The sequence below is a fragment of the Acinonyx jubatus genome, chromosome B1 (genome assembly GCF_027475565.1).
Source record: "Acinonyx jubatus isolate Ajub_Pintada_27869175 chromosome B1, VMU_Ajub_asm_v1.0, whole genome shotgun sequence".
Lineage (NCBI taxonomy): Eukaryota > Metazoa > Chordata > Mammalia > Carnivora > Felidae > Acinonyx > Acinonyx jubatus.
In genome coordinates, this window is record NC_069382.1 from 31811617 (window position 1) to 31836806 (window position 25190).

General features: G+C 44.2%; 1 protein-coding gene across 4 annotated transcripts in view; it reads right to left on the reverse strand.

Annotated features, from left to right (window-relative positions):
- DOCK5 (dedicator of cytokinesis 5) overlaps positions 1 to 25190 on the reverse strand; it is a 218508-nt gene that overhangs the window by 69748 nt on the left and 123570 nt on the right. For all 4 annotated transcript variants that reach the window (XM_027077373.2, XM_053216412.1, XM_053216411.1 and 1 more), the window contains 11 exons: positions 24062 to 24134; positions 20987 to 21090; positions 19582 to 19765; positions 12076 to 12173; positions 11416 to 11505; positions 9398 to 9498; positions 7214 to 7348; positions 4351 to 4462; positions 3271 to 3341; positions 2578 to 2684; positions 94 to 230 (listed from right to left, as the gene is read on the reverse strand). In XM_027077373.2, the coding sequence (XP_026933174.1) occupies positions 94 to 230; positions 2578 to 2684; positions 3271 to 3341; positions 4351 to 4462; positions 7214 to 7348; positions 9398 to 9498; positions 11416 to 11505; positions 12076 to 12173; positions 19582 to 19765; positions 20987 to 21090; positions 24062 to 24134 (1212 nt within the window). The remainder of the gene's footprint in view (positions 1 to 93; positions 231 to 2577; positions 2685 to 3270; positions 3342 to 4350; positions 4463 to 7213; positions 7349 to 9397; positions 9499 to 11415; positions 11506 to 12075; positions 12174 to 19581; positions 19766 to 20986; positions 21091 to 24061; positions 24135 to 25190) is intronic.

The following is a 25190-nucleotide window of genomic DNA, read 5'->3' on the forward strand; positions in this document are numbered from 1 at the left end:
CAGATAGGGAAGGCCGTGAAGTCCTTCTTGCCCTAGGGAAGGGACGAGCCTGTGCTGTGGTGTGCATCGGGTGACAGTGACGATTCAACTCACCACATCCTTCCTGTCCAGCACTTCCAGGATGTTGCTCAGAAGCTGCGAGCTGGCCTCATGGTCGGGCTTGCTGGAGTTGTCATCTAACTGGCCGCTGAGCTGGTCGATCAGCAGTGGCAGCAGGACATCTCTGCACTCTGGGAGGGAAGATGCACGCGGCTCACGGGCTGCTGCGCCACCCCCTGAACTGCCCAGCTGCTTGCCTGCAACTCCCTGACCCCGCCCCCTCCCCCCACTACAGCCGCAGCCCGACCGCTTGGCTCCGCCCAGTGGGGGTTTGATCCCTGCAGGCAGCAGCATGAAACTTCAGTCCCGTAACTTGATTTTTATTTGTTGATGTTTTTTATTTTTTATTTGCTCTGAGGAGGGGGAGGGGCAGGGAGAGAGGGGGAGAGAGAGAATCCCAGGCAGGCTCCGCGTTCGGCACAGAGCCTGGCGCAGGACTCCATCCCACAACCGTGAGATTATGACCTGGGCCGAAATCAAGAGCCGGGATGCCTAAGCGACTGGGCCACTCAGGCTCCGCAAGTCCCGCGACTTGATTTTAAAAGCCAAGAAAATTACACCTGTCACGGGTACCTGTGCGAAAACGTTTGAAGTATTCAACAATTTCTTTAGCTTCAATTAAAAAAATGCCAGCTTGCTCGTTGAATGCTGAGTCGTATGAAATGAAAAACTTAAGCAAGTTACACTTAATGTTCGAAAACTTCCACCTAATGGAGAGAATCTGCTCTAAAATTCATATAAATACTGAGTGAGCTTGATTAGTACCTCTCAATGTGTTTTGAGGACATTCGGATGTTTTTGCAGGCGCATGCACTTCACAAAATAAGGGCTTATCTTTCTATGATGTCTTTCTTCTGGGATCTTCACTACTATAAAACATTTTTATGACGAGGCCAGAGATCCTGGCCACAAACGGAAATAACTGTTAACAGTGAGATTACTTCCTCTAACTAGAACCACGCGGCGCATGCTTGCAAAACACCCCATCCTTCTCACATCTCATTTATCCTTTCTGCACGCTTAGCGGCACGGGCGGCGCGGCATGTTAAGATGTTTCATGACATTACATTTTCTACTTAACAGCATTCACCAGCTTTGCACACACTTCCAACGGTGTCCTTGCGACAGCTGGAACCTCTAAGCAGAAATCCACAGGGTCGGGAAATGTCACAGCCAAAAGGGGCTGCTGATATGATACAGCATGGTATGCTATATGATATAGCCGATATGATATATCATAGGTATATGATATAGCTGATATGATATAGCATCTTCCTTCCATGGAGATGGATGCTGACTCACAGGAGGCTCTTCGTGTGGCCAAAGTTACATAACTAGCCCCGGGGCGAGGCCAGGAGGCCTTCCACCGATAACCCACTCCCCTTTCCCTATTTCTGAGGAGTTCTGCGGGTCCTCAGACCCTCCAGGCAACACATGCAACATGGGCTCACCCTCTGGGAGCCCCTGACCTGGGAGTACTTCCCACAGCTGTCCCTGTTTTGCAAGTCTTGGGTTTTGGGAAAGACCAGTTACTGGACCTCTTCCTCCTCTCAGCTTTGGGACAGGAGCACAGTGATTTCAACTTGGTGGCTGCACTGCCTTCCCTCTACTCACCAAATGAAGAGTATTTCATCCATGTGAGAGTTTTCTCTCCTCCGTGCCCTCTGCCTTTCCAGTCGTATGCTGGTGATCTGGCTCCCCAACTAACAGCCCTCCCCACCGCACCCCACCCCACCCCCAAACCCGTAACTCACAGTGCTTGCCAATTTCTGTGGTATAAATACTTCTACGGTGGTCCATTTTCAGCTCCTCATGTGACATGACAGCACGGAGTTGAGAGAGATCACCTAATATGCTCTCCTGAGCTGGGACAGGTGGCCCCAGCACACCCCTGCACTACCGACCCGTGGCTTTCCAGAATACACAGTAAGTACAGGTCGAAGAAGACATACTTGTTTAAAAAGACTATCTTTCTACTTGCCTGCAACTTTCTGGGGGGGTCCATTTTTAGGACAAAGCGCTCTAATTAATGAAATACTGGATTGTTCTCATTAAAAAAATGCATGATTCTGGGGGGCGCCTGGGTGCCTCAGTGGATGAAGCATTAGGTCACAGTCTCGTGGCTTGAGTTCGAGCCCTGCTTCGGGAGAGCTCCAGCCCCACCTTGGGGGAGATTGAACCCTGCTTCTCTCTCTCTCTCTCTCTCTCCCTCCGCCTCTCACTCACGTGCGTGCACCCTCTCTGTCTCAAAAAAAAAAAAATTAAATTAAAAATGCATGATTCTGTTCTTTAAGATACTCTTGGAAATACTGAACTGACTTCGTCTTCTTAAAACCGGTTTCTCCGGAGGTCCCTAAGTCCTAAAATTCTACTGGCAAGGACATCATTGACATTGAAAAAAAAAAAAAATTTTTTTTTTGGCTGAAGCAGCAGCAAGCCTGGGGTTTTGGTAAGCAGTAGTTGTTGGCGAAGACGTACCCGACTGCCGAAAAAGATTGCTCTCCACTATCTTGGTCATGCAGTTAAGTTTCTGGCGAACTAACTGGTTGTCAGGAATGCTCTGAATGAACTTGCAGAAGAGCATGCTGCAAAAGAAACCCCAGAGGTTGGTATTTTCCCTCCGTCACGCTCAAGGTATCATTACACGGTTCCCCTCTACTCTGAGATTTGGGCATGGAGAGTCTGACCTGGAAATCTCTCCCAGACACCCTGAGAGTCTGTCCCTTGGAAGTAAAGGCGAGACTGTATTCCGTGAGGGCTACAGCGCTCAGCCTCGGGGCTGCCTCCGTGTAAACTGTCAGAGGGCGGTCACATCTATCCTGGCTTTGCGGACGTGCCGTAACACTCCTTCTGCACAATCCTTTTCCGGCTGACTTCGCTCCGGTGTCGCTCACCATCTGACTTAGCCGGGATACTTAGGTATGGGGCTGGAAGCGTATCATTATGTGCTTTCTTCTGTAGTTAATTTCATGTCTGCGCATCTTGATTCCCCCAGAGAAAGTGCAAATCTCTCTCAGGGGTAGGCTTTGTGTCTCCTTTTAGATCTTCCACAGCAACGGAGCGCCAAAAGGGGTCAGAAGAATACGAGGACGCGTAAGCAGCCCAGGCCCCAGCCAAGCGGGGAGCTGCTTCTCTGGTAAAGTCCACAAACAAATGTGTTTTGCTATTTACCTGAGCTCAACAGGATCGAACACAAGTTTGACGTCATTAATTATGCTGGGAAGGTACTTCAGAGCTGCTCCCTGTAAGAAAAAGGTACCAAAAGGCAAATTCAGTTGCCAAACAGGATGAATACAGGATGTACTCATTAACCCCAGAAGAAAAGGCTTGGCTCAACATAGGGAACTGGAAACGGATGATCTTGCACTGGAGAAGAGAGCTCAATGTTGCTAGATGTGATCTCCTAAAATCTTTTTCCTTAAAAGTCAGGTGGCATGGCTTTTTTCTTTTTTCTTCTTCATTACCAACAGGCACTATTTGGAACTCATTTTTCTATCTAAGGAGGTAGTTAAAATCTTGACGTCTCCCTCACAAAGTGGCCATAAACAACAAAGAAGAAATAATAAAGCTCAGATCTGAATCCTCAGAGATTGCCTATTTTACATTAAACAATTGATAACGATGAATATGATGGTGACTTTTAGCTTCTGGGAAGAATGGGGGAACTTAGAATAAAAACCTGTTGCCTGTAACATCAGGATCCACGGGCTGAATTCACAGGGGACACAAAAGCCATTCACAGGACGTCTAAAAGGACAGTCTGTCTTTTTATTTTTTTAAGTTTTATTTATTTATGTATTTTGAGAGAGACAGAGACAGAGACAGTGTGAGCGGGGGGGAGGTGGGGAGGAGAGAGAGAGAGAGACAGGGAGAGAGAGAGAATCCCAAGCAGGCTCTGCACTGTCAGTGCAGAGCCCGACGCGGGGCTCGAATGCACGAAACCATGAGATCATGACCTGAGCCGAAACTGAGAGTCGGACGCTTAACCGACTGAGCCACCCAGGAGCCCCTAAAAGGATGGTCTGTCTTTGGCAAACTGCCATTTGAGAATATATTTGAGAACACAAATGTACATAAAAGTTAACACACAGGCTTTTCCCTTAACAGCTTTCTTTAGTCATACTAAAATTCACTAGCTTTCCACGAATTATGATTCACTTTGTTTCTCTCCCACCATGGCCCAGTCTGTGTTGTCACCGAGCATCCTCAGCAACAGCACTGAAAGGGGCACCTGTGCTACACCACACTGACCTTGATCTTGACAGCTTCCTCCAGAGGCCTGTCCATTAGCGTATTGAAAGCGAAAAACAACTGGCGGATTGAATTATTGAATTCGTCTCCATCTTCGCTTTGGCCATAAAATCTTAACAAGGGAAAGAGAAAAGCAGTCAGGTTTTCCGTCTTTAAAAAGACATGTTCAAAAAGATCTGTTGCTTCAGCAACGCTGGCGGTCCATGCGTCTCCCCCCTTGAGAATCCACTTTCCACCTAGGAGATGAGAGGATCCCTGGAAACGTAAGCCAGATTTTACTGCTTCTCCGACTGAAACGCTTCGACGGTTTCCCATTCCACTTGGGAGGAAATCCAAGCTCCTGACCACGGCTTACCTGGCCCTTCCTCGTTTGTCCTTCGCTGTCTTTCTTCACTCTGCCTTCCTGGCTTCCGCACAACCCACAAGCACTGTCAGAGCGGGAGCCTTGTTTCATCCCCTGCTAGAACTCTAACACCCAGAGCAACATTTGGCACCCTATGTGCCAGCACTTAAAAAAAGGGGGGCTAATACAAGACCGAGGGATGAAGATGGAGTTCTCGGTGCCCTAAGGTGGCCAATTTACAGTTTTAATTCTCCCCAGGTGTCTCCCCGATGGAGGTAAACTTCAGCCCCGAAGTGAGCTCAGAAGAGGAACGTAAGCTCTGATGAGGGCAAACAGGGTGGGAGGTGGGGGTGTGGTGACATTTCTTTTGCAGCTCCTGGACAGGGCCGGTAAACTGATGTGTCTATCAGATCTAAGCAGCCAGAGAATGTAGATTTCTAGGCTCTCTTTCTCAGATCAAGTTCTTCCTTAATGAGAAAAAATCAGGGGGGTGGAGGGGAACAACTATAAACAGGTGCTCAGGGACTAACTTCAACACAGCAACTCCCTTAGTTAATTTCATGGGTTACTTGACCACACTAATCTTGGCTTTTCCACTGTTCTCTTCCTACATGATGTTGAAAAGGATGGTTTAGATGCGCTGCAACACTGTCAGTCAGGGGCGGCACCCTAGTGAATCATCAGTGGAAAAAACTTCTCAATTTCATAAATTACGGTTTTCTTTCTATGGTTTTATGATGATTTTCATTGCTGGACATCAGAGTTCACTGCACAAACTTTCCTATAAGGGAATGCTCCCTCAGTGGGACACTCCAGGCCCTAACTGAGTTTGTGGAAATTCAACATAATTGCAAAATACAAGGAACTAGCTATAAAGGAAGCCTGTCTGATGAGAGAGAGAGAGACTAAAGAGGTTGTGTATAATCCAGGGTTTGGGTAAACCCTGCTCTCTTCTGCTAGGGAAGGAGGAACTGTCTCTCACCCAGCTGAACTTTTAAGTCATTAAGCGTTTTTAAAAAGTATAAAAATGTACAAAACCACTGCAGAAACTTTAAAAAGGCAGAGAGAATAAAAACAGCCTGCTTAAAACCCTCTTACCTACAATTTTATTCCTATTAAAATTTCAGTTTCCGAACCTATTGTATCTTTGAAATGGGATCATATTGCACTTATGTCTTATGCCTTAGTTTTATTATTTAAGAACACCGTTATCTTTCCTCATTAACATTTTTTTAAAGGGCTGAATATACATATTTTATCATTCATCTTTGTTCACCACCTGATGGATTTCTTTCCATCAGATAAATTCTTAGATGGGCTATTAGTAACCAACGTGGTATTTTCTTTTGCTTTTTGTGGTTTTTGTTTTGTTTTTGCTTTTCATTCATGGTGCCACATTTCTGCCCTTAATAAATTTACATTCCCATCAGCATTAAAATGCAGGACCGGTTTTTGTCCAACTTCATCAAAGGATAAAGATTTTTAATCTTTATCAATTGTATAGATAAGAATAGTGTGTGTGTATAGATAGCATTTTGCTATTGTGACTATTTTTTAAGAAATTTAATTTACCATTTGAATTTGCCTCTTGTAAATTATCTGTTTTTGTTTTCTATTATTCAAGGGTGTTGATCATTCTTTTGTTGACTGATAAGAGCCTTTCACTAGTAAAGCTAATTAAACGTTTTGACCTATACAGTATGTCACAAGCTTTTTAAATGGTAATTGTTTGCCTTTAGTTTTATGATTTTTTAAACATATCATGTTAAAAACAACAAAAATGCTCAAATCTAGACTTGGAACCCTCTTACCTACAGTGTTCTTCCAAATAACATTTTAGCATGCTATCTGTCCAGTTTCCAAACCTGTCTTAACAATATATTTTAACAGTTTGGAAATCCTGCAATTACTGAAAGGCAGAAATGGCACGGGGCTGTGGGCATTCCCAGAGAAGTTATTTTCTCATTCTTTGTCTTGGCTATTTTTGACGGAGCTGTTATTCTAGAAATTCAAGGTGTGAATTATCCTATCTCTGTGGCTTAGTTTCATCACCTAGCTAAGCATGACGTCAGTAAAGAAACACACACCTGAGGCAACATCTCCCCCAGACATCTGCCATCGTTCACCATCCACCACCAACAAGAGCTCACGATCCTAGATTTGTACACCCGGTATCATCACGAAGTCCTTTACTGTGCTAAAGGTAGTCTTGCCACAGGAACCTTGTTTCCTAGAGCTGTCATCGCCAACCAAGGTTTTCACCAAGCTGCACACTGTAGTCACCCGCATCCCCAAGTCCTGTTGTCATTACTGCCCTAGAAATTCTGACTGGGAAGGACTTGGCGCAGGCCTTCTCTAGGGGTTTCAGGGTCCACCTCCATCTTCAGCCTTGAAGTTCTGAAATTTGGCAATTCCACGAGCCAACCATGACTCGCAGAGCTGAACATGAGCGTGAGAATTAAGGACAAGTCCATGAAGAGACAATAGACAGCATGCACATCTTATTACAGCTACCATTACCTCAAGTAGAGTACTCTTGATTGGATGATGAACCTAAACAAGTACTTTAGGGCTTTCAAAGCAGCAAAAAGCAATTCTGTCTTGCTGGCGTCCTCTGCATTAGCCACATAGAAGTTCAGTACCTTGGAGAGTTTCCTTAAAAAGGTGAGAAAGAAAAAAATGTCAATGGGGCCAAGTGGTACTCAGGTTTGGGGGATGCTATCTAGGAAGGGAACCTGGCATACTGTGGAAGCAGAGGTCACAGCTACTATTATCTCTTCTAGAAAAGGCCCTGAGCAGGGAAATAAAATTCATCTGCAGCTTTGTTTCCTCACCGCTGCTGGGTTTGGAGCTTCCCTTATGCATAGAAATAGGGGATGGTGGGGAGCCTGGGTGGCGCAGTCGGTTAAGCGTCCGACTTCAGCCAGGTCACGATCTCGTGGTCCGTGAGTTCGAGCCCCGCGTCGGGCTCTGGGCTGATGGCTCAGAGCCTGGAGCCTGTTTCCGATTCTGTGTCTCCCTCTCTCTCTGCCCCTCCCCCGTTCATGCTCTGTCTCTCTCTGTCCCAAAAATAAATAAACGTTGAAAAAAAAATTAAAAAAAGAAAAAAGAAATAGGGGATGGTTTCTTTCGCTTTGTAGGATTTTTTAACAGGATCAAGAAATGAAAGTGAAGGCATTTGAAATCATGAAGGTATTTTAATCTCCAGGGTGCCCTATAGACATCTTCAGTCATTCCTGTAAGGAAAGGACTATCTGCCTAACGTAGTCACCCTGCAAGAAGTCTGATTCTCTCCAGTGTGCCTCAACTCTTTGGGATCCCCAAAATGGGGCCAGAGCAACACTCCAGTGACTGCGGGAGAAGCTCAATCGGACTCGGGCTCAGTTTGACGAGAATACCCATGGTTTCTGAGCATCCCAACAGACAGAACCAAGCTCAGATGTCAGACTGCTCTTTGTCCGAGGCGAGGCATTTTCTTACATCTTTTTCTAACTCCCACGTTTGAGGACATGGATATTTTGGCCCCTCTGTAAATCTCTGGGTTTTTGTAGTACTAGGAAAAATCCACAGCACACATGCAGAGCTGACGAAGCCTTGTAAATCAAACCCAGATTACTACATCCAGGAGTGCTGCATTTGGCTCTGTATAATGAAGATCCAGCGGTAGGATTTCCTCCCTTGCAGGTACTACCCGCTTGGAAAGGGAGGCTACCGGATGGAAGGAAAGAAACCAATCATGAGCCCATCTGGGGCTTTTCCCCATCCAGTGGGCACGATGTCCGTTGTGTTGGTTGGTGAATGTGCCACATAACACCTCTTTTCTGTCATTTATGTTTTATAACATTTCTGGACCTCCGTGCCAATAAAACCAAGAACCTTCTTGTTTAGCTCAGAAAGGACATAAGGGATCTATGATCCGACCTGGCGAATCAGGTCAGCAGTCAGACCGATAGATCGGCAACAGTAGTTGGCATGACCTGGCAGAAGCCACTGTCAGAGAGATCTCTGACGATCTTAGTGACATGCCTGTCACTCTTTATCACATCTCCTGGCACGATAACTGGAATGTGAGGGGGTGGGGGTGAAGGCCACATACAATGCCATGGTGAGCTGAATGGCAGTTGCTTTCCTTAGTCAAGAGGCCAAAAACCAAAGACAGAAAGGAGGCTGCATTATGGGAAAGGCAGACACCATTTTCCTTTGTATAAAAGAAAAATGGTATCTTCTCATATCCTGTAAGTAATGAAATCTACAAAGCACTTGTGATGTAGGGGTGAGGGCATCATCCTCAGTTCTCCCAGACTTAGTCTTGCTTAATCCACTGTTTGATCCCCTTGGGGTTTCATGCTAAACCCCATGCTACCCAACTCTCCTAAGATCCTGAGTATGATCTCTGTTCTTGACTGTGTTCCCAGTGGCTTCAACTCCTCACCTACATATGTTCTGGATTCTTCAAGAAACATAGCCTTATCTCTTCTGGAACTTGCCAGAAGGCAGGGACTGAATTTAATACCTTTACCAGGGTTGGAATACTTAGATGGTTTCCTCTTTCCACCTGCAAGTTTAGAACAAGGTTCTGCACTTAGGGGCACATTTACTTAGCTTCTATCCCTCTCATTCCTTAACAACCCAGCCCTAAGAGTGCAAACCCAATAATCCAGGTGGTTCCAACTGAATAGTCAGGTATTTCCCCTGAATACTTACACGTATGCCAAAGTGGCACTGAAGTGCTTGTAAATGTAGGTTTCAAGGACAGGATTAAAATGCTGGAACTTGATGTCTCCAATCAGTGAAATAATAAATACCTGCCAAAGGCAAAAAATATGAATAGCAGCGCTGTATGGCCCCAGGCATTCTGTCAATAAGCTGGTTGTTAACATCCTGGTGCCTTCTTTTCTTTCTTGACCATTTTTGTAGCGTTCCCACTCTACTCTTCCAAAGCTGAAGTGAAGTCTTGGAGTTTCTTTTGATTTAACGTCAATAGAGAAACGATCACGTGTCAGGCACTGAGCTAAATGCTCTGAGGAACCTAATAAGAGCCAGCGTCCCTGGCCTCAGAGAGCTCACTGTCTTAAAGAAAGGCCAGTGCGCAAGCAACATGAGTTGGGGGAAAAAAAATGGGAGAGTCAGAAGATGCAGAAAGGGGAATCCTGTGGGAAAAATAAACTCTAACCCAAGGATACAGCTACTGAAATATTCCATGACCTAGTTGTCCTGAGTGCAGCACGAGTGCCCTCAATAACTGAACTTCATCAGAGGTGCCTCTCAATTTCCCCTTCTTCTGTCACGGTTATCGCTATCAGGCATGTAATCTACAAATAACCACACTGCACCTACCGAACACAGAAGAATGCAAACCACGGGGGATGCCTGCATATAACCGCTGCCAGCTGCTCTGTCCCAGGAGAACCTTAGACCTCGTCCCCTAGAACCCACAACCATTCTTTCCCATAAATCTGGCCAGGTGTGAACTTCGCTGTAGCTTTTATTCTCTTTAAGATCTTACATCTTTAACACCCTGATCATTTCTGGAACTTATCAATTTCTCCAAGCTAGTGCAATACCTATTATTCCTTTGCTGCCACATCCAGGTATAAATCTACATAGAATTTTCACCTCAACAATGAGAAAACAATGCTTGGTTTGGATGGGACTGCTTCCTCCACTCCAGTACGATTTGCGCCCTTCCAAGATTTTAACATCAACTCTCATTGTCTAGATCTCAGGGTTTGGAATGCGCTGTATGTTTAAGTACTTGGTGTGGCCTATTTAATTGTCTGCTGTGCTATGTGTTGTGCATAATGAGACTGATATTCATTTCTGATGTAAGAATTCAGTCTCCCTTGTGCAAACACACAACACGGCCACGATCATCCTGGTATCTCCTGGCTTATAATTAGGTAATTAAAAAAAATTTGTTTTAATGTTTATTTATTTCTTGAGAGACAGATAGAGAGAGAGTGAGACGGAGGGAGGGAGGGGTAGAGAGAGGGAGACACAGAATCCGAAGCAGGCTCCAGGTTCTGAGCTGTCAGCACAGAGCCCGATGCAGGGCTCGAACCCATGAACCACAAGACTATGACCTGAGTCAAAAATCAGGGCTTAACTCACTGAGCCACCCAGGCACCCCAAAGGTGCCTTTGTTTTTGAGAGAGAGATCGAGCAGGGGAGGGGAAGAGAGAGAGGAGATAGAGGATCTAAAGCAGGCTCCACACTGACAGCAGAGAGCCCAATACAGGGCTCAAACTCATGAACTGTGAGAACATGACCTGAGCTGGATCAGACAGTCAACCCAACCGAGCCATCCTGGCACCCCTATAATTAGGCAATTAAAAAAAAATTTTTTTAACTTTATTCATTTTTGAGAGACAGAGACAGACAGAGCATGAGCGGGGAAGGGGCAGAGAGAGAGAGGGAGACACAGAATCGGAAGCAGGCTCCAGGCTCTGAGCTGTCAGCACAGAGCCCGACGCGGGGCTCGAACTCACGAACTGCGAGATCATGACCTGAGCCGAAGTCAGACGCTCAACCGACTGAGCCACCCAGGCGCCCTGGCAATTTTAAAGTAAGCTGTTTCTAATTTAAATTCTAGGAATTTAGGCTAGGCTAAAGAAACAATCAGAGAGATGTATACAAGTATTTATGCAGGAGAATATTCGTTGCAGCCATTTATGATAGTGAGATACTGGAAACCACCCAGTTGCAAGAATAAAACTGCTTACCAGTGCATCAAACACAAGGAAGTCGTAGGTTTCATTGTCCGACATTTCCATCATTATGTTAAAAAGTGCATCTAGCGTATCTTGCAAAAACTGAAAATAAAAAAAAAGGCTATGTCATACTTTACGTTCAGTTCTATACTGCAGAAATTCAGGGAAAATTGGGTTTCAATAGGAAAGGCTTAAAAATAGCATTTCTTAAAAATCGGCACTTCTACTTCCTGATGTAGATAAAAAGTTTACATATACATATGATATGTATAAATATATATATCAGTACATAAAATACTATATTATTATATATAACAGTATTATTATATATTACCAACACATTATTAATAACAATGTTAATATTATATTTATATATATATATATATATTTTTTTTTTTTTTTTTTTTTTTTTTCTGGAGAGAGTGCCTGCATACACGTGAGGGAGAAGAGCAGAGGGAGGGAGAGAAAGAGAGAGACAGAGAGTCCCAAGCAGGCTTCGAGCTGTCAGCTCAGAGCCCGATGTAGAACTTGATCCCACAACCCTAGAATCATGGCCTAAGCCAAAATCAAGTGTCCCCCAGGTGCCCCACAAGTCGTATACTTCTAATCACTGATTTAATGTGAAATGTTGAACTAGGGATACAGTGACTGTGTTTCTAAGCATGAACATACCTTAACAATCTCACTGCCATCCACCTCCATTAACTTCTTCAAGTTGTGTTTAATGTTCTGGGAGTTCGAACGCCAATTTAACAAGCCCAACAGGTCAACTGGGAAGAACGAACACCAACCATAAAATCAGACACTGATTACAAGAAGCAACCCACACTATTTCAAGATACAACTCCAGAACTCTCTAGAAAAGATAACTGCTCTTGATAGTGACTAATTCCTTACGTATTCTTCAAAAATTTTATTGTCTCCTATCTAGATCAGAAAAACCGTATAGTCTTTCGTTCATCAGAGAAAAAAATTAACCAATAATATAGAAAGAACATAAAACTGAATTCCTGAATGGCATTCACATTTCTGAAATAATGGCATCATAGTCATACAGATGAAAACTTGAAAAACAATACTCTTAAGTAAACTCCCTACCTTTGACTCGGGAAGTACTATAAATGGAATTTAATTATAGATTTATCTGATTCCAAAAAACCTTGACCTTGCTGCTCTACCATACTGCCTTCCCAGAGTTCTTCAAAGGAACAGATGAGATAGGTTGGCATTTCAAAGGAAGGCGGAACAGACTTGCATAGTCCTTCGGGTAAGACTGGGACAGAAATCTTGAAGTGTATTTGGACTTGAAGTGCGGAATTACGGATCTTTAAGCCATTTATAGCTTTAATTAACGTTGAGTTAACAAAAGTGTGACAGAAATAGAACAGGCATCTGGGCCGTTACCCTTTTATCATTTTGTTTAGTTTATCAAGTTACTCTTCTAATTTACAGAGCATTACCTAAGTAGCAATACATTCTGTTTAATCCACGGACTTGTATAATTACATAGAAGTTGTTGAAAACACATACTCTTCATTAGAATAGCCAATCTCCTTCATGAGTGTTTTTTTATTCTTTTTTTCATTTTATTTATTACAGAAAGAGAGTGAGTGAGCTGGGGAGAGGGGCACAGGGAGAGAGAATCTCAAGCAGCCTCCCTGCTCAGCATGGAGCCCGACTCAGGGCTCGATCCCATGACCATGAGATCAGGACCTGATGGGAAAATCAAGAGTAGGACGCTCAACCGACTCAGCCACCCAGGTGCTTCCATGAGTGTTTGTTTTCTTAGCTTGTGTATTGTTTAGTCCCTGGGAAACCTCCAAAATCCAGCGCCTAAAGACTCCCCAATGTCAACAGAATAAAGTCCCAAAACCACTCACAGCAGGTGGTAAGGCCCCACCTGGGCCTTCCTGTCACTCCACCGCCCCCACCATTTAAGATCCACCTCAAACTTTATTCCCTCTGGGAAGACTTAGCCAATCATTCTGTGCTATTTGCGCTCCTTTCTGCATATGCGCGCGCGCGCGCGCACACACACACACACACACACACACACACACACACTTATAACCAATAATAAAGACACACTTGGTACTTCTTTGGCTCTTCCCATAGAAGTGAGCCACTTGAGGGCAGGAACCATAGTGCATTCATTGTCGCACACCCTCATATCGCTAGGCGCCTAGTAGGTGTTCAACACATGTTGGAGGAAAGAATAAATGGGTGGATGGAAAGGGAACTGGTAGCCCTGAGGAAGCTGGTAGTGTGCTCAACACAATTCTTAAATGTATTCACTTGTTCAGTTAGCATTTAGTAATAGACGCTGTGCTGGGCTTATCCACTAGGCACTGTCTATTTCCATCGTCCCGTCTCCTATTTCCACCAGAGGCCAGTCAAGGGTACCGCTCCATTTGTTACTTCATCCCACCAGATGCCGCCTGAGGGCAAGGATTTTAGGTATTTCATTGGCGTCAAGAGTCACCCAGCAGCTTTAAACATCTGCAGACAACCCTTCGATCAGCCCTCAGGTTTACACCCTAGAAATATTTCCGTGCCACATCACTGCCCATGTTAGGAATATACTTGGCGTCTGGTGAATCATAAGGTCCTTGGGCTAGAAGATGGGCAGCAGTTTTAGAGTGAAACTCCCTAGACTTCCTGCACTCCTGAGATTCACTTGGGTCGAGGCATATACCTCTAGTTAATTCATGTCAATTGCTGCACAGTATCTCTCCTATTGTGCAGACGTACCACAATGTGTGTGTCCATTCCACTGTTGATAAACATTAGAGCTGTCTGCGTTTTTTTTTTTAACAATTTTTAAAGTTTTATTTTGAGAGAGGGAGAGGGAGAGGGAGAGGGAGAGGGAGAGGGAGAGGGAGAGGGAGAGGGAGAGGGAGAGGGAGAGGGAGAGGGAGAGGGAGAGGGAGAGGGAGAGGGAGGGGGGGAGAGAAATCCCAAGCAGGTTCTACGCTGTCAGCAAGGAGCCCAATGTGGGGCTCAAACTCACGAACTGCGAGATCATGACCTAAGCCGAAATCAAGAGTTGGATGCTAAACCGCCCGAGCCACCCAGGCGCCCCTGTTTGCAGTTTTTCTATTAATCACAAACAATTCTCTGCCGTGAACATTCTCACGCATCTTCTGGTATCCAGGTACAGCAGCTTCTCTAGGGAATAAAACTAGAATGGAATTTCAGGATCATCAGGAATGACCATCCAAATGTTATCCAAAGTCCCCTCAATCTATGTCCCTCCCCCAAAGTATTTGAGAATTCAGGATACTCTGAATGACAATCCCCAAATTAAGGCTAGTGACCATTTTAGGGAAAGGATTAGACGCCTTAACACTTAAAAAAGGAAAGAAAAATAAAGAAAAACCGTAAGTTTTGGAGTTACAAATATCTATTTTCAGACATGAACTTAGGCAAAATATTTTAGCACTTTTAATTCAATTTTCTGAGCAGTAAACAGGATAATAATAGCAACACTGATGTCTTCATGTGCTAGTGTGTTGGAGGGTAAAAGAAATAACCAGGAATCGCCCAGCCCAGGGCCCCACCTGCAGGGACTTGAACTCCCCTCTCCCTTTTTTGGAGACACAAATCTACTGTCACCCTCCATAAGGACCCGGCAGGCAACAAATGATCCCATATAAATAGAGCCTGATCTGGTTTTGAAAAAACGAATACATGAAGAGTTTAAAAGCTCTGTTTGTAACAAACGCCAGTGGCTTTTAACCTTTTGAGTCTGAACAGTCCTCATAAGGCTAAGGAGAAATGCCCTTGGTCATGGTCTCTATGTGAAAGAACACTACCCTCTTTATCAGTAAATGCCCTCTTAGAGTTGATGGTTTTGTACTGTTTTACAGCTTTTTCTTTCTCAGAATTCATTGAATTGGTTCCTTATGATTTCCATCAAATTAGAAGAAGGCAAATACATAAGCAGCCCACGATCCTTATTATTATTTGTCCCTTGGAATACCCCGTTTCCTCTGACGCTCAGGATGTCCTGCTGTCCTCTTAACTTCTCCCACATCTGTCCTCTCCCTCCATGGTCACGATGACAGCACATCACTCCTCCCTGGTTCTGATGAATTTGCCTCTTTAAACCTTCTTTGGGATGGGATTTTATATAAGACTTTAGGTTTTGGGGTTTGGTTTTTTTTTCAGTATGTTAAGATGGGTTTTTTTTTTGAGACCTAAACTCTAAGAATGGGGAAGACAACAAAACAGAGGGCAATTCCATTTGATGGAACTTTCTTGGCTGACGGAGAATCTGTGTATCTGCCGCCCCACACAAAAGCCCCCAGCAGCACGAATCCAACAGGACATCAGAAAGGGGACTGGCGGAAACCGAGGAACTGAATTCATACCTTCCTCTGACACTAACTGAATTTCACAAGCTCTGCATGTCTTGCGGCCGCCACAGTGGGACAGCACGGGTTTAGAACATCTACAAGATAAGCAGCGTAGGTATCAGCAGATCAAGTGTTTGAGTACGGCTGTCAGTAAGCTTCTATATTTTTGACTGGAGATAATGAGCAATTGAACAATCCGGTTATCTCTGATGGAAATTCCCTTTGCTATTTGTTCGAAGTTAATTTTACCTACTTTTATCCCTTGCTTTATTTGAAGTCTAATCTCTGGAGGGCATCATCTACCAGGTAAATGCTATCTCTCTTGATTATCCCTGAATAGTCCTAAAGTGCATTAATGCCTCGTGTCTGCTACCATACTTTCAACAAGTAACATTTTAACATGTCATAGTTAAAAGTTTGGAAAGTGACAGAAACAATACAGAAAATAAGAACCGTCCCAAGTGTCTAGTGGGTTAGACACTTATCTTGCTTTTACTGACTTTAATTTACTTCATTCTTTGAAATATATACTAGTCTCACTCCCATGTTTTTAAATATAATTTATTGTCAAATTGGCTAACAGTGTGTAAAGTATGGTTTTGGGGGTAGATTCCTGTGGTTCATCGCTTACCCCATTTAAGTGTATTTATTTATTTTGAGAGAGAGAGAGAGAAAGAGACAGAGTGAGCAGGGGAGGGGCAGAGAGGGAGACAGAGAATCTCCAGCAGGCTCTGTGCTGTCAGAGCAGACCCCGACACGGAGTTTGGACCCATGAATTGTTAGATCATGACCTGAGCCGAGATCGAGAGTCAGGCGCTTGACCCACTGAGCCACCCGGGCACCCCAGTCTTGCTCCCATTGTAAAGATGAGGAAACCAAGTCACAAAGAGATCACGTGACTTGCCTGAGATGAAACAGCTAGTGTCAGAGCTGGGACGTGCCTCCAGGCAACTGGCCCCAAAGAGTCAACGTGGATCTGAACAAAACTAGGATTATACCCCTCATGCTGTTAAAATTTTCCCACGCCTTTGATTACATTTGGAAATACACTTGGCGGCTGCCCATATTTTATTTAATTACATGATAATGCCCCCATTTACTAGACACGTGGATTGTTTCCACCTTTCCCCTCTTAGGAATATCAGGAAGACATCTTCACACGTGAATCTTTGTGCGTATCTTTCATTGTTTCTTTAGGTTTAATTTCTAGGGGTGAGATGGTTGGGTCAAAGGGTCTGAACACATTTCCGATCTTTGATCCACTTTCTAAATCATCTTCCATAACTGCTGTACCATTTTAACCTTGTTCTGGCCGTTGACTGCATTTACTTCTTTCCCTAAGAAGGATCGTGCCACTGATGTAATACTGTCCTATCTTCTCTGAAGCTAGGAATGTTTTCTGGCTTGCTTGCTGTTTCTTTTTCTCAATAAAAAGACTTTGCTTTCCCAAGCGGTTTTAGGGTCACTGAAAAATTAAGTACAAACTACAGACAGTTCCCCCATCCCCTTTCAATGCTCCCCCGACTTCCCCTACTAGCATCCTGTATTTTTTTTTAATTTTTTTAACGTTTATTTATTTTTTATTTTTTATTTTTTATTTTTTTTCAACGTTTTTTATTTATTTTTGGGACAGAGAGAGACAGAGCATGAACGGGGGAGGGGCAGAGAGAGAGGGAGACACAGAATCGGAAACAGGCTCCAGGCTCCGAGCCATCAGCCCAGAGCCCGACGTGGGGCTCGAACTCACGGACCACGAGATCGTGACCTGGCTGAAGTCGGACGCTCAACCGACTGCGCCACCCAAGCGCCCCAACGTTTATTTATTTTTGAGACAGAGAGAGACACAGCATGAACGGGGGAGGGCCAGAGAGAGAGAGGGAGACACAGAATCGGAAACAGGCTCCAGGCTCTGAGCTGTCAGCACAGAGCCTGATGCGGGGCTCGAACTCACGGACCGCGAGATCATGACCTGAGCTGAAGTCGGACGCCCAACCTACTGAGCCACCCAGGCGCCCCTAGCATCCTGTATTATTGTGGTATGCTCGGTATAATTAATGATCCCATATGAATACAGTATATTAACTAAAGCCCACAGTTAACATTTAGGGTTTACTCTGTGTAGTACCTTCTGTGGGTTTTGACACGCATCTACGGAGCCATCACGGTATCATATACCCTGGTTTCACCGCCCCAAAAACCCCCTGTGCTCTGCCTGTTCCTCCCTCCTTCTCCCCTCGGGGCCTTTGCCACCGTGAAGCTTTTCACTGTCTCTGCAGTTCTGCCTTTTTTTCTGGCTTAATTCTTTCCCATATGTCCCGGCTCTGCACTTCACTCTGTTGAGTCTGGCCACTCGTCCAAGTTGAAATCCTATCTATATTCTCTAGCCAACCACGCTTCATCAAAACAAACAATACTGACCCTCTCTTTCTAAGGACCGGCCAACATCTGATCCCTGAGGGTACCTTATGTCTAAACTGTTTTGTCTACCCCTGAGCACTTCTGTAAGGCAGAGCCCTGGCCGTGTTCCTCTCCCAAATCTTCTAAGAGGCCAAAGGGACTAATCCTCTATACGTCACAGGAGCTATAGGATTTCTACGGCATGTTTCCGGAGTTCCTAATTCTCGCCTAACTCTGCTCAGCAGAACTCCTGACACATAACCCAAGTTAAGTGAATGAGAAATGCCATCATACACAGAGGAGAAGTTAAAACTGATACCAGAGGTTTCAAGAAGGAACAAAGTGAATCTGAACTATTCGGCCGACTTAATGAAAAGTCCCTCACTGCTTGGGAAAAAAAGTGGGAAAGAGGAGGCTCTATGGGGGGAGGTGGGGTGGGGCGCGGATGGAATTCTGACAGGAAACCCTCCCTGCCCTTGGCCATACCTCTTTGGGTAGGAGACTGGTTCTTCTTCTCTGCCAGTGTCCTCCCCCCCCCCTTATTACCAACATTTGTTGTTTCATCTATTATACAGAGTACCTTAGTAGAGTTCTTTGCTGCCTTGAAGGAAGGAAAAGTAAGACTTCTACAATTTTTCAGCCTCTGTTGATGAATACACTTAGGGGTTTTATGATATTAAAAACTACCAAGAGGCGCCTGGGTGGCTCGGTCGGTTGAGCGTCCGAATTCGGCTCAAGTCATGAATGATCTCACGGTCTGCGGGTTCGAGCGCCGCATCGGGCTCTGTGCTGACAGCTCAGAGCCTGGAGCCTGCTTCCGATCCTGTGTCTCCCTCGCTCTCTGCCCCTCCCCCACTCTCACTTTGTCTCACTCTGTGTCTCAAAAATAAATAAATGTAGGGGCGCCTGGGTGGCGCAGCCGGTTAAGCGTCCGACTTCAGCCAGGTCACGATCTCGCGGTCCGTGAGTTCGAGCCCCGCGTCGGGCTCTGGGCTGATGGCTCGGAGCCTGGAGCCTGCTTCCGATTCTGTGTCTCCCTCTCTTTCTGCCCCTCCCCCGTTCATGCTCTGTCTCTCTCTGTCCCAAAAATAAATAAATGTTGAAAAAAATAATAATAAATAAATTAATTTAAAAAAAATAAATGTAAAAAAACAAAAAACAAAAAAACAAAAAACCCTACCAAGATACTTTTCATCCTATTTGAAAGATAGGCAAGATAACCTCAGAAAGAGCATTAGCTATTTGACCAGTAGTACCCACAACGCCAAGTGAAGAACAAAGAGAGGAATCCAAAATCCAAAGCACCTCGCACTCCACCTCAGAAGACGCAGCCCCATGTGGTTTAGCCCCCTGGGTCTAACAAAGAGCCCAGGGCAGCCAAACAGACAAGTCACTGTGGTGTCACTATGGTAACCACACCTACCGTTCTGGGTGAGCTTTGTGGAGCAAATGAGGGTGGCAATCTGAAAGCTGTCTTTTGTGCTATCCTTGGTTGGGGCAAAGTTGGCCAGGGTTTTGGATGCTTGGAGCTCTTTTTCTTCCATCTCTACCTTGGTTCCAGGCAGGGTCAGGTAGAGTTTAGCATCTTCCATTTTCTTGTTGTCACCCTGAAAAGGAAGCGTGATAGGAACACCAAATGTTGGGCAAAATCTCGTAGATGCGAATAAAAATAGTTTCTACCATGAGCATGATGCATTTCCAGGGTGCGGAACAAGGCTTTATCGAATTGTACGTACATTCCCTCCAACTCTAAGACAACTGTGATATTCTTCCAGGGTGTGAGCCCAGAAATAATTTCAACGCTGAATAAAAATGGAGTGAGTTGTGAACTACAAACTGAGAACACCCTAGGTCTCTGCTATAAATAAATATTAAAGAATGAGGTTGGATTTCATTTTCTTGAACCTGTAAATGGTCACAATTCTACCTCACTGGGTTGATAGGTTGACTGGATTCACTGGGAAGAAATAGTTTGCCATGCCTTCCAAAACCATCTTTGAACTAAGGAGCTCTTTAAAAGAAAACAAAACAAAACAAAACAACCAGGCAGGGGCGCCTGGGTGGCTTAGTCAGTTAAGCATCCCACTCTTGATTTCTGCTCAGGTCATGATCTCACGTCTTGTGAGTTCAAGTCCCACTGGCAGTGCAGAGCCTGCTTGGGATTTTCTCCTCCTCCCTGTCTCTCTGCCCCTCCCCTACTCTCTCTCTCTCTCTCTCTCTCTCTCTCAAAAATAAATAAATAAACTTAAAAAAACAAACAACCCAGGCAGATGCATCTCAAAGAAGCTACCAACTCTGTGATATTGTCAGATAAATGAGACCTTCCCACATCTACTTTCGAGTGTAAAATCTCAGTAGAAGGGATAATTCTGTAGCAGTTAAAGAATGAGGACCACGCTGCTGGGGAAGGAAGCAAGGTCCCCTCGCAGAGAAATGGTGCTTGGCTCTCGGTGATATGGAAACCACATCCTCCTATGGCCACCATACTCTAACCAAAGCCCAACAGTGCAACTGTTCCACACGGGACGATGCAGGGGAGAGGCGGGAGGCAGCCCTCAACTGTTCATGGCCACAGAACACCATCTGCAGGACAGGGAGAGGTGTCCTCTAGAGGACTTACAATAATACGATCCACTCCTTCCAGAAAGGGGATGGGAGAGACCACGCAGCTGGAGTGACCAGAGTCCTCTGGTTTTTCTAGACTTGAAGGGACAAACACTTCTCCTTCTAGAGAAGTTTCCGATGTTTATGTGCATAATTCTGAACCAACTTCAGAGGGGGTGAATACTTCCTAAGTAGTTTTCTGAGCCTTGTTCTATTAGCCCCACCTTATAAACCACCAGATCGTGCCTCCCATCCTGCAGCGTGGTGCCATCCGGGTTCATCAGTTTCACGAAGGCCACCCCAAAGGCTCGCTCTGATTTATCTCTGGCTGAAAAGACAAAAATAAACATGTCTGAGCAGTCCAGCAAGATACCAGGAAGTGATGTCTGTGATGGATGGTTTCACATTTTGCTCCAGGGGGGTGATAGTCAATCATGCTATAATCGACACTGCTCAGCAAGCTACAATAAGTCACAGGTACTGTGCGTGGCACAGGCTCCTCAAAGGAAATATTCCCCGAAGTGAAAGCTTCTGGTACCTCCACGTAAGTTTTTTTTTTTTTCCCTACATTTGCAAATGAATGAGACCAGCAACTAGCCACTCGTCTAAATCAGAAACGTGGATGTCAACAGTGAGTCCAACCCGGTGTCAGCTCCCAGTTCTGAATACCTCTGAAACCTGCACCTTTTCTCTCCATCCCTTCTGTTCCCACCCTGGTTCTGTTCAACTCTTCCCTAGATTTCTTTTTTTTTAATGTTTATTTATTTTTGAGAGTGAGAGAGAGAGAGAGAGAGAGAGAGCGAGCGAGCACGAGTTGGGGAGGGGCAGAGAAAGAGGGAGACACAGAATCTGAAGCAGGCTCCAGGCTCTGAGCTGTCAGCACAGAGCCCGATGCGGGGCCCGAACCCACAAGCTGGGAGATCATGACCTGAGCCGAAGTCAGGTGTTCAACCAACTGAGCTACCCAGGCCCCGCAACTCTTCCCTATATATTTCTAGAGGATCTTTCCAAGCAGTCCTTTTCCACTCAACACCTTATCTACCCTGCCGTCAGAGAGACTCCCTGCTCCAAAACACCTTCATGAGATATCTCACTTCTGTTGCTTTAAGACAGACTCAGTGAAGTATTAATCACACTCCAAGGTTTTATGAGGCCACCTCTTACTTCTAAGATACTAATCCAGGTGCCAGGAGGGTCCAGTCTCCCCAAGAAAGCAGAGCACCTCCCTCCAGATCTTTAGGTGCTGGCCTCTGAGCTCACGGTGCCCCCTAGTTAGGTGCCGTTGGCTGGGGCAACCTTTGGCCTGTTCTCATCAAGGGCACAACTCTGAGGTGTGCTGGGGCTATGTGCCCCTAGATTGAGTGAGCCATAATCCACTATATGACTACATTTGCAATTTGTTTATCCATTCTCCTGGTGGTAGCCATGAGGCAAATTTACAACATTCCCAGTTTGGGGAGATTATGAATAAAGTTGTTATAAACATGTATCAAACCACAAAAACCTTTTAATGACACCTCCGTAATATGGGTCAACATAACCTTCAACCTGCACGATGTGGCTCCAGCCGGCTTGAATTCGGGTTGCTGAGGTGTCTGTTAAGCTGGGCTCTCTCACTTCCTAGCCCTGTGATCCTGGGCAAGTATCTAATTTCTCTGTACTCACCTTCTTTTCTGTATACATGTGGATAAAAGCAGTATGTATCTTATGAGTTTACTGGGGACACTAAACAGTATGCAAATAGATTCATTTAGTGTCTTGTATAAACTAAGGGCTTGATAAATCCTAGCTCAGTATTATGTAGAGCTGTATGAAATTGCTGATACTTGACTATTTGACACTGACCTACAAAAAAATAGCAACTTCATGGGGTTCGACCCAATATTATGACTGCTCCCACTGTTCTGACTTCAGCCTGCTGCGTTCACTTTGTGGGTTTCAAACACATTTCTCCATCGTCACTCTTGAGTGGGCTGACTTCGATTCCTACACCTTCAAGCCTCGGCGAGGAGGTAGAAATCTTACGCACAAATCCCAGACGGCGTTGGATACTATGCTACGTGCTCCCTCACAACTCTTTGCTAGGGGAGCATTTACCACAATGTTCTGACCTTAATCGTCTGTTTTATTGTTCATCGTCCTACCCGGGCCAACAGAGACTTCAGAGCACTAGCCATGACCTATCATGGATGCAGGGCCTGGCCTGCAGCCTGGTTTGTGGAGGGTGTTCAGGAAATTCAGTCTGGAATGAAGAATTGCATGTTTATGTGGTGCTGAATGAGAATAAGACATTTCCAGAAATTTTATGATCAGTCTGAAAATAATCAATTTTGTTCTCTGTTTACACTTTCGAGCAGTCATTTCATGAGCTATGATCTAAAGCTTGAAACAGTTTTTCCATGAAAAGAGTTTATCTGGGGGGACAACAGATCAACAGGTTTCCTTGCTGCGGGACTTCTCAGCAATATGGCAACATACACTGTGAACGTCTAAGGCAGAGATAGAATATACAGCATTTCCTGTTCCCATTTGACTGGGAAACCCTTTTTGCCATAGAGCATCTATTAGCATGATACAGAACCTCAGTATTCACAGAACACATTTTGGGGACCTTCTTATATAGAACAATAAACACAGATCTTGGAAGCCCAGAAAAGTCCATTTTTCTGATTTCCTTAGCACAAGTGAATCCTGACTGAAGTAATGATGCTAAGTATCTAGTTTCCAAGGACTTCGCTCACCAGAACCACAAAAGTGTTGTCAAGCAATAGTAAATATATGTATACATATACATATATATGTAAATATACGTATACGTATACGTATATCTACTATTATAAATTGTATATTGTAAATAGTAAATATACGTATACGTATATATATGTAAATATACGTATACGTATATCTACTATTGTAAATTGTATATTGTAAATAGTAAATATATGTATACGTATATATATGTAAATATACGTATACGTATATCTACTATTGTAAATTGTATATTGTAAATAGTAAATATACGTATACGTATACATATATATATACATATATATGTAAATATATATGTATATATATGTATACATGTGTATAATATATATGTAAAAAATATATATGTATGTAAATTTACATATATATAATATATAAGTAAATATATATGTAAATATATATGTGTACGTATACGTATATTTCAACAGAAATACATTTTAGACACACACACACACACACACACACACACACACACACACGTATACTAAATGTACATTTCAACAGAAACACTTTTTAGAGCTTCTGATACTTACATTCCTGAGATGATCTGTGTCGGAAGGTAAATCTTATATGGCAGCGAGTAACCTCTTCTATAGCAATGGATACCTGCATAATAATAAAAAAAACTTCCAGTTTACATGTACATAATGTGTTGCACTCATGGCTCATTTTTAAAAATCAGGCCCATTTTTAGTGTTTGATTGCAGCACTAATTCCTATAGAATAAGATTTGGAGGAAGCTTCCGTTCAACGCAGATTTAGTTATAGTCAAAACTTAGAAAAATTTCAAGAGAAACCATCTTCGCTGCCTATTGTGGGTTCTGAGAATGGGGATATTACAAGTTTCTTGAACTTTCTCAAGTATGAAAGAGGAAATACTTCAGAGGAAAAAGATCAGCACTTGGGGTCTATACAGGAACTTCCAGCCTGCAAGGTGTATACTGATGTGGTAATAATTAGGGCCTGTAACAGAAGGAAAAGGTAAAATGCTGGGGACAAGGAGTCTTTTGCTGTTTACATATACAGAGGGGACAGGGGAAAAGAGAAGTACACGGCCATAAAAAGAGCAGAGAATTTATGGCAAATAGTTAAATAAATTATGGCATGATTATATAATAGAACATCACGTAAGTATCTAGAAATCCATTTCTAAAGAACTTTCAATGCCTCGAGATAAGTAGTTGTTTTTTTTTTTTTAAGTTTATTTATTTTGAGAGAGAGAGCAAGCACGCAAGTGGGGGAGGGGTGGAGAGAGGAGAGAATCTCAGTCTCAGTGTGGAGCCCAGGGCAGGGCTCGAACCCACGAACCATGAGATCATGACCTGAGCCGAAACCAAGAAAGAGTCAGACGTTTAACCTACTCAGCCACCTGGGTGCCCCTTGAGATAAGTAGTTTTAAAAAGCACAGTATAGGGGCGCCTGTGTGGCTCAGTCAGTTGAGTGTCGACTTCAGCTCAGGTCATGATCTCGCGGCTTGTGGGTTTGAGCCCCACGTCGGGCTCTGTGCTGACAGCTCAGAGCCTGGAGCCTGCTTCGGATTCTGTGTCTCCCTCTCTCTCTGCCCCTTCCCCATTCATGCTCTGTCTCTCCCTCCCTCCCTCTCTCTCTCCCCCCCCTTAAATAAATAAACATTAAAAAATTTTTTTAATAAAAAGCACACTA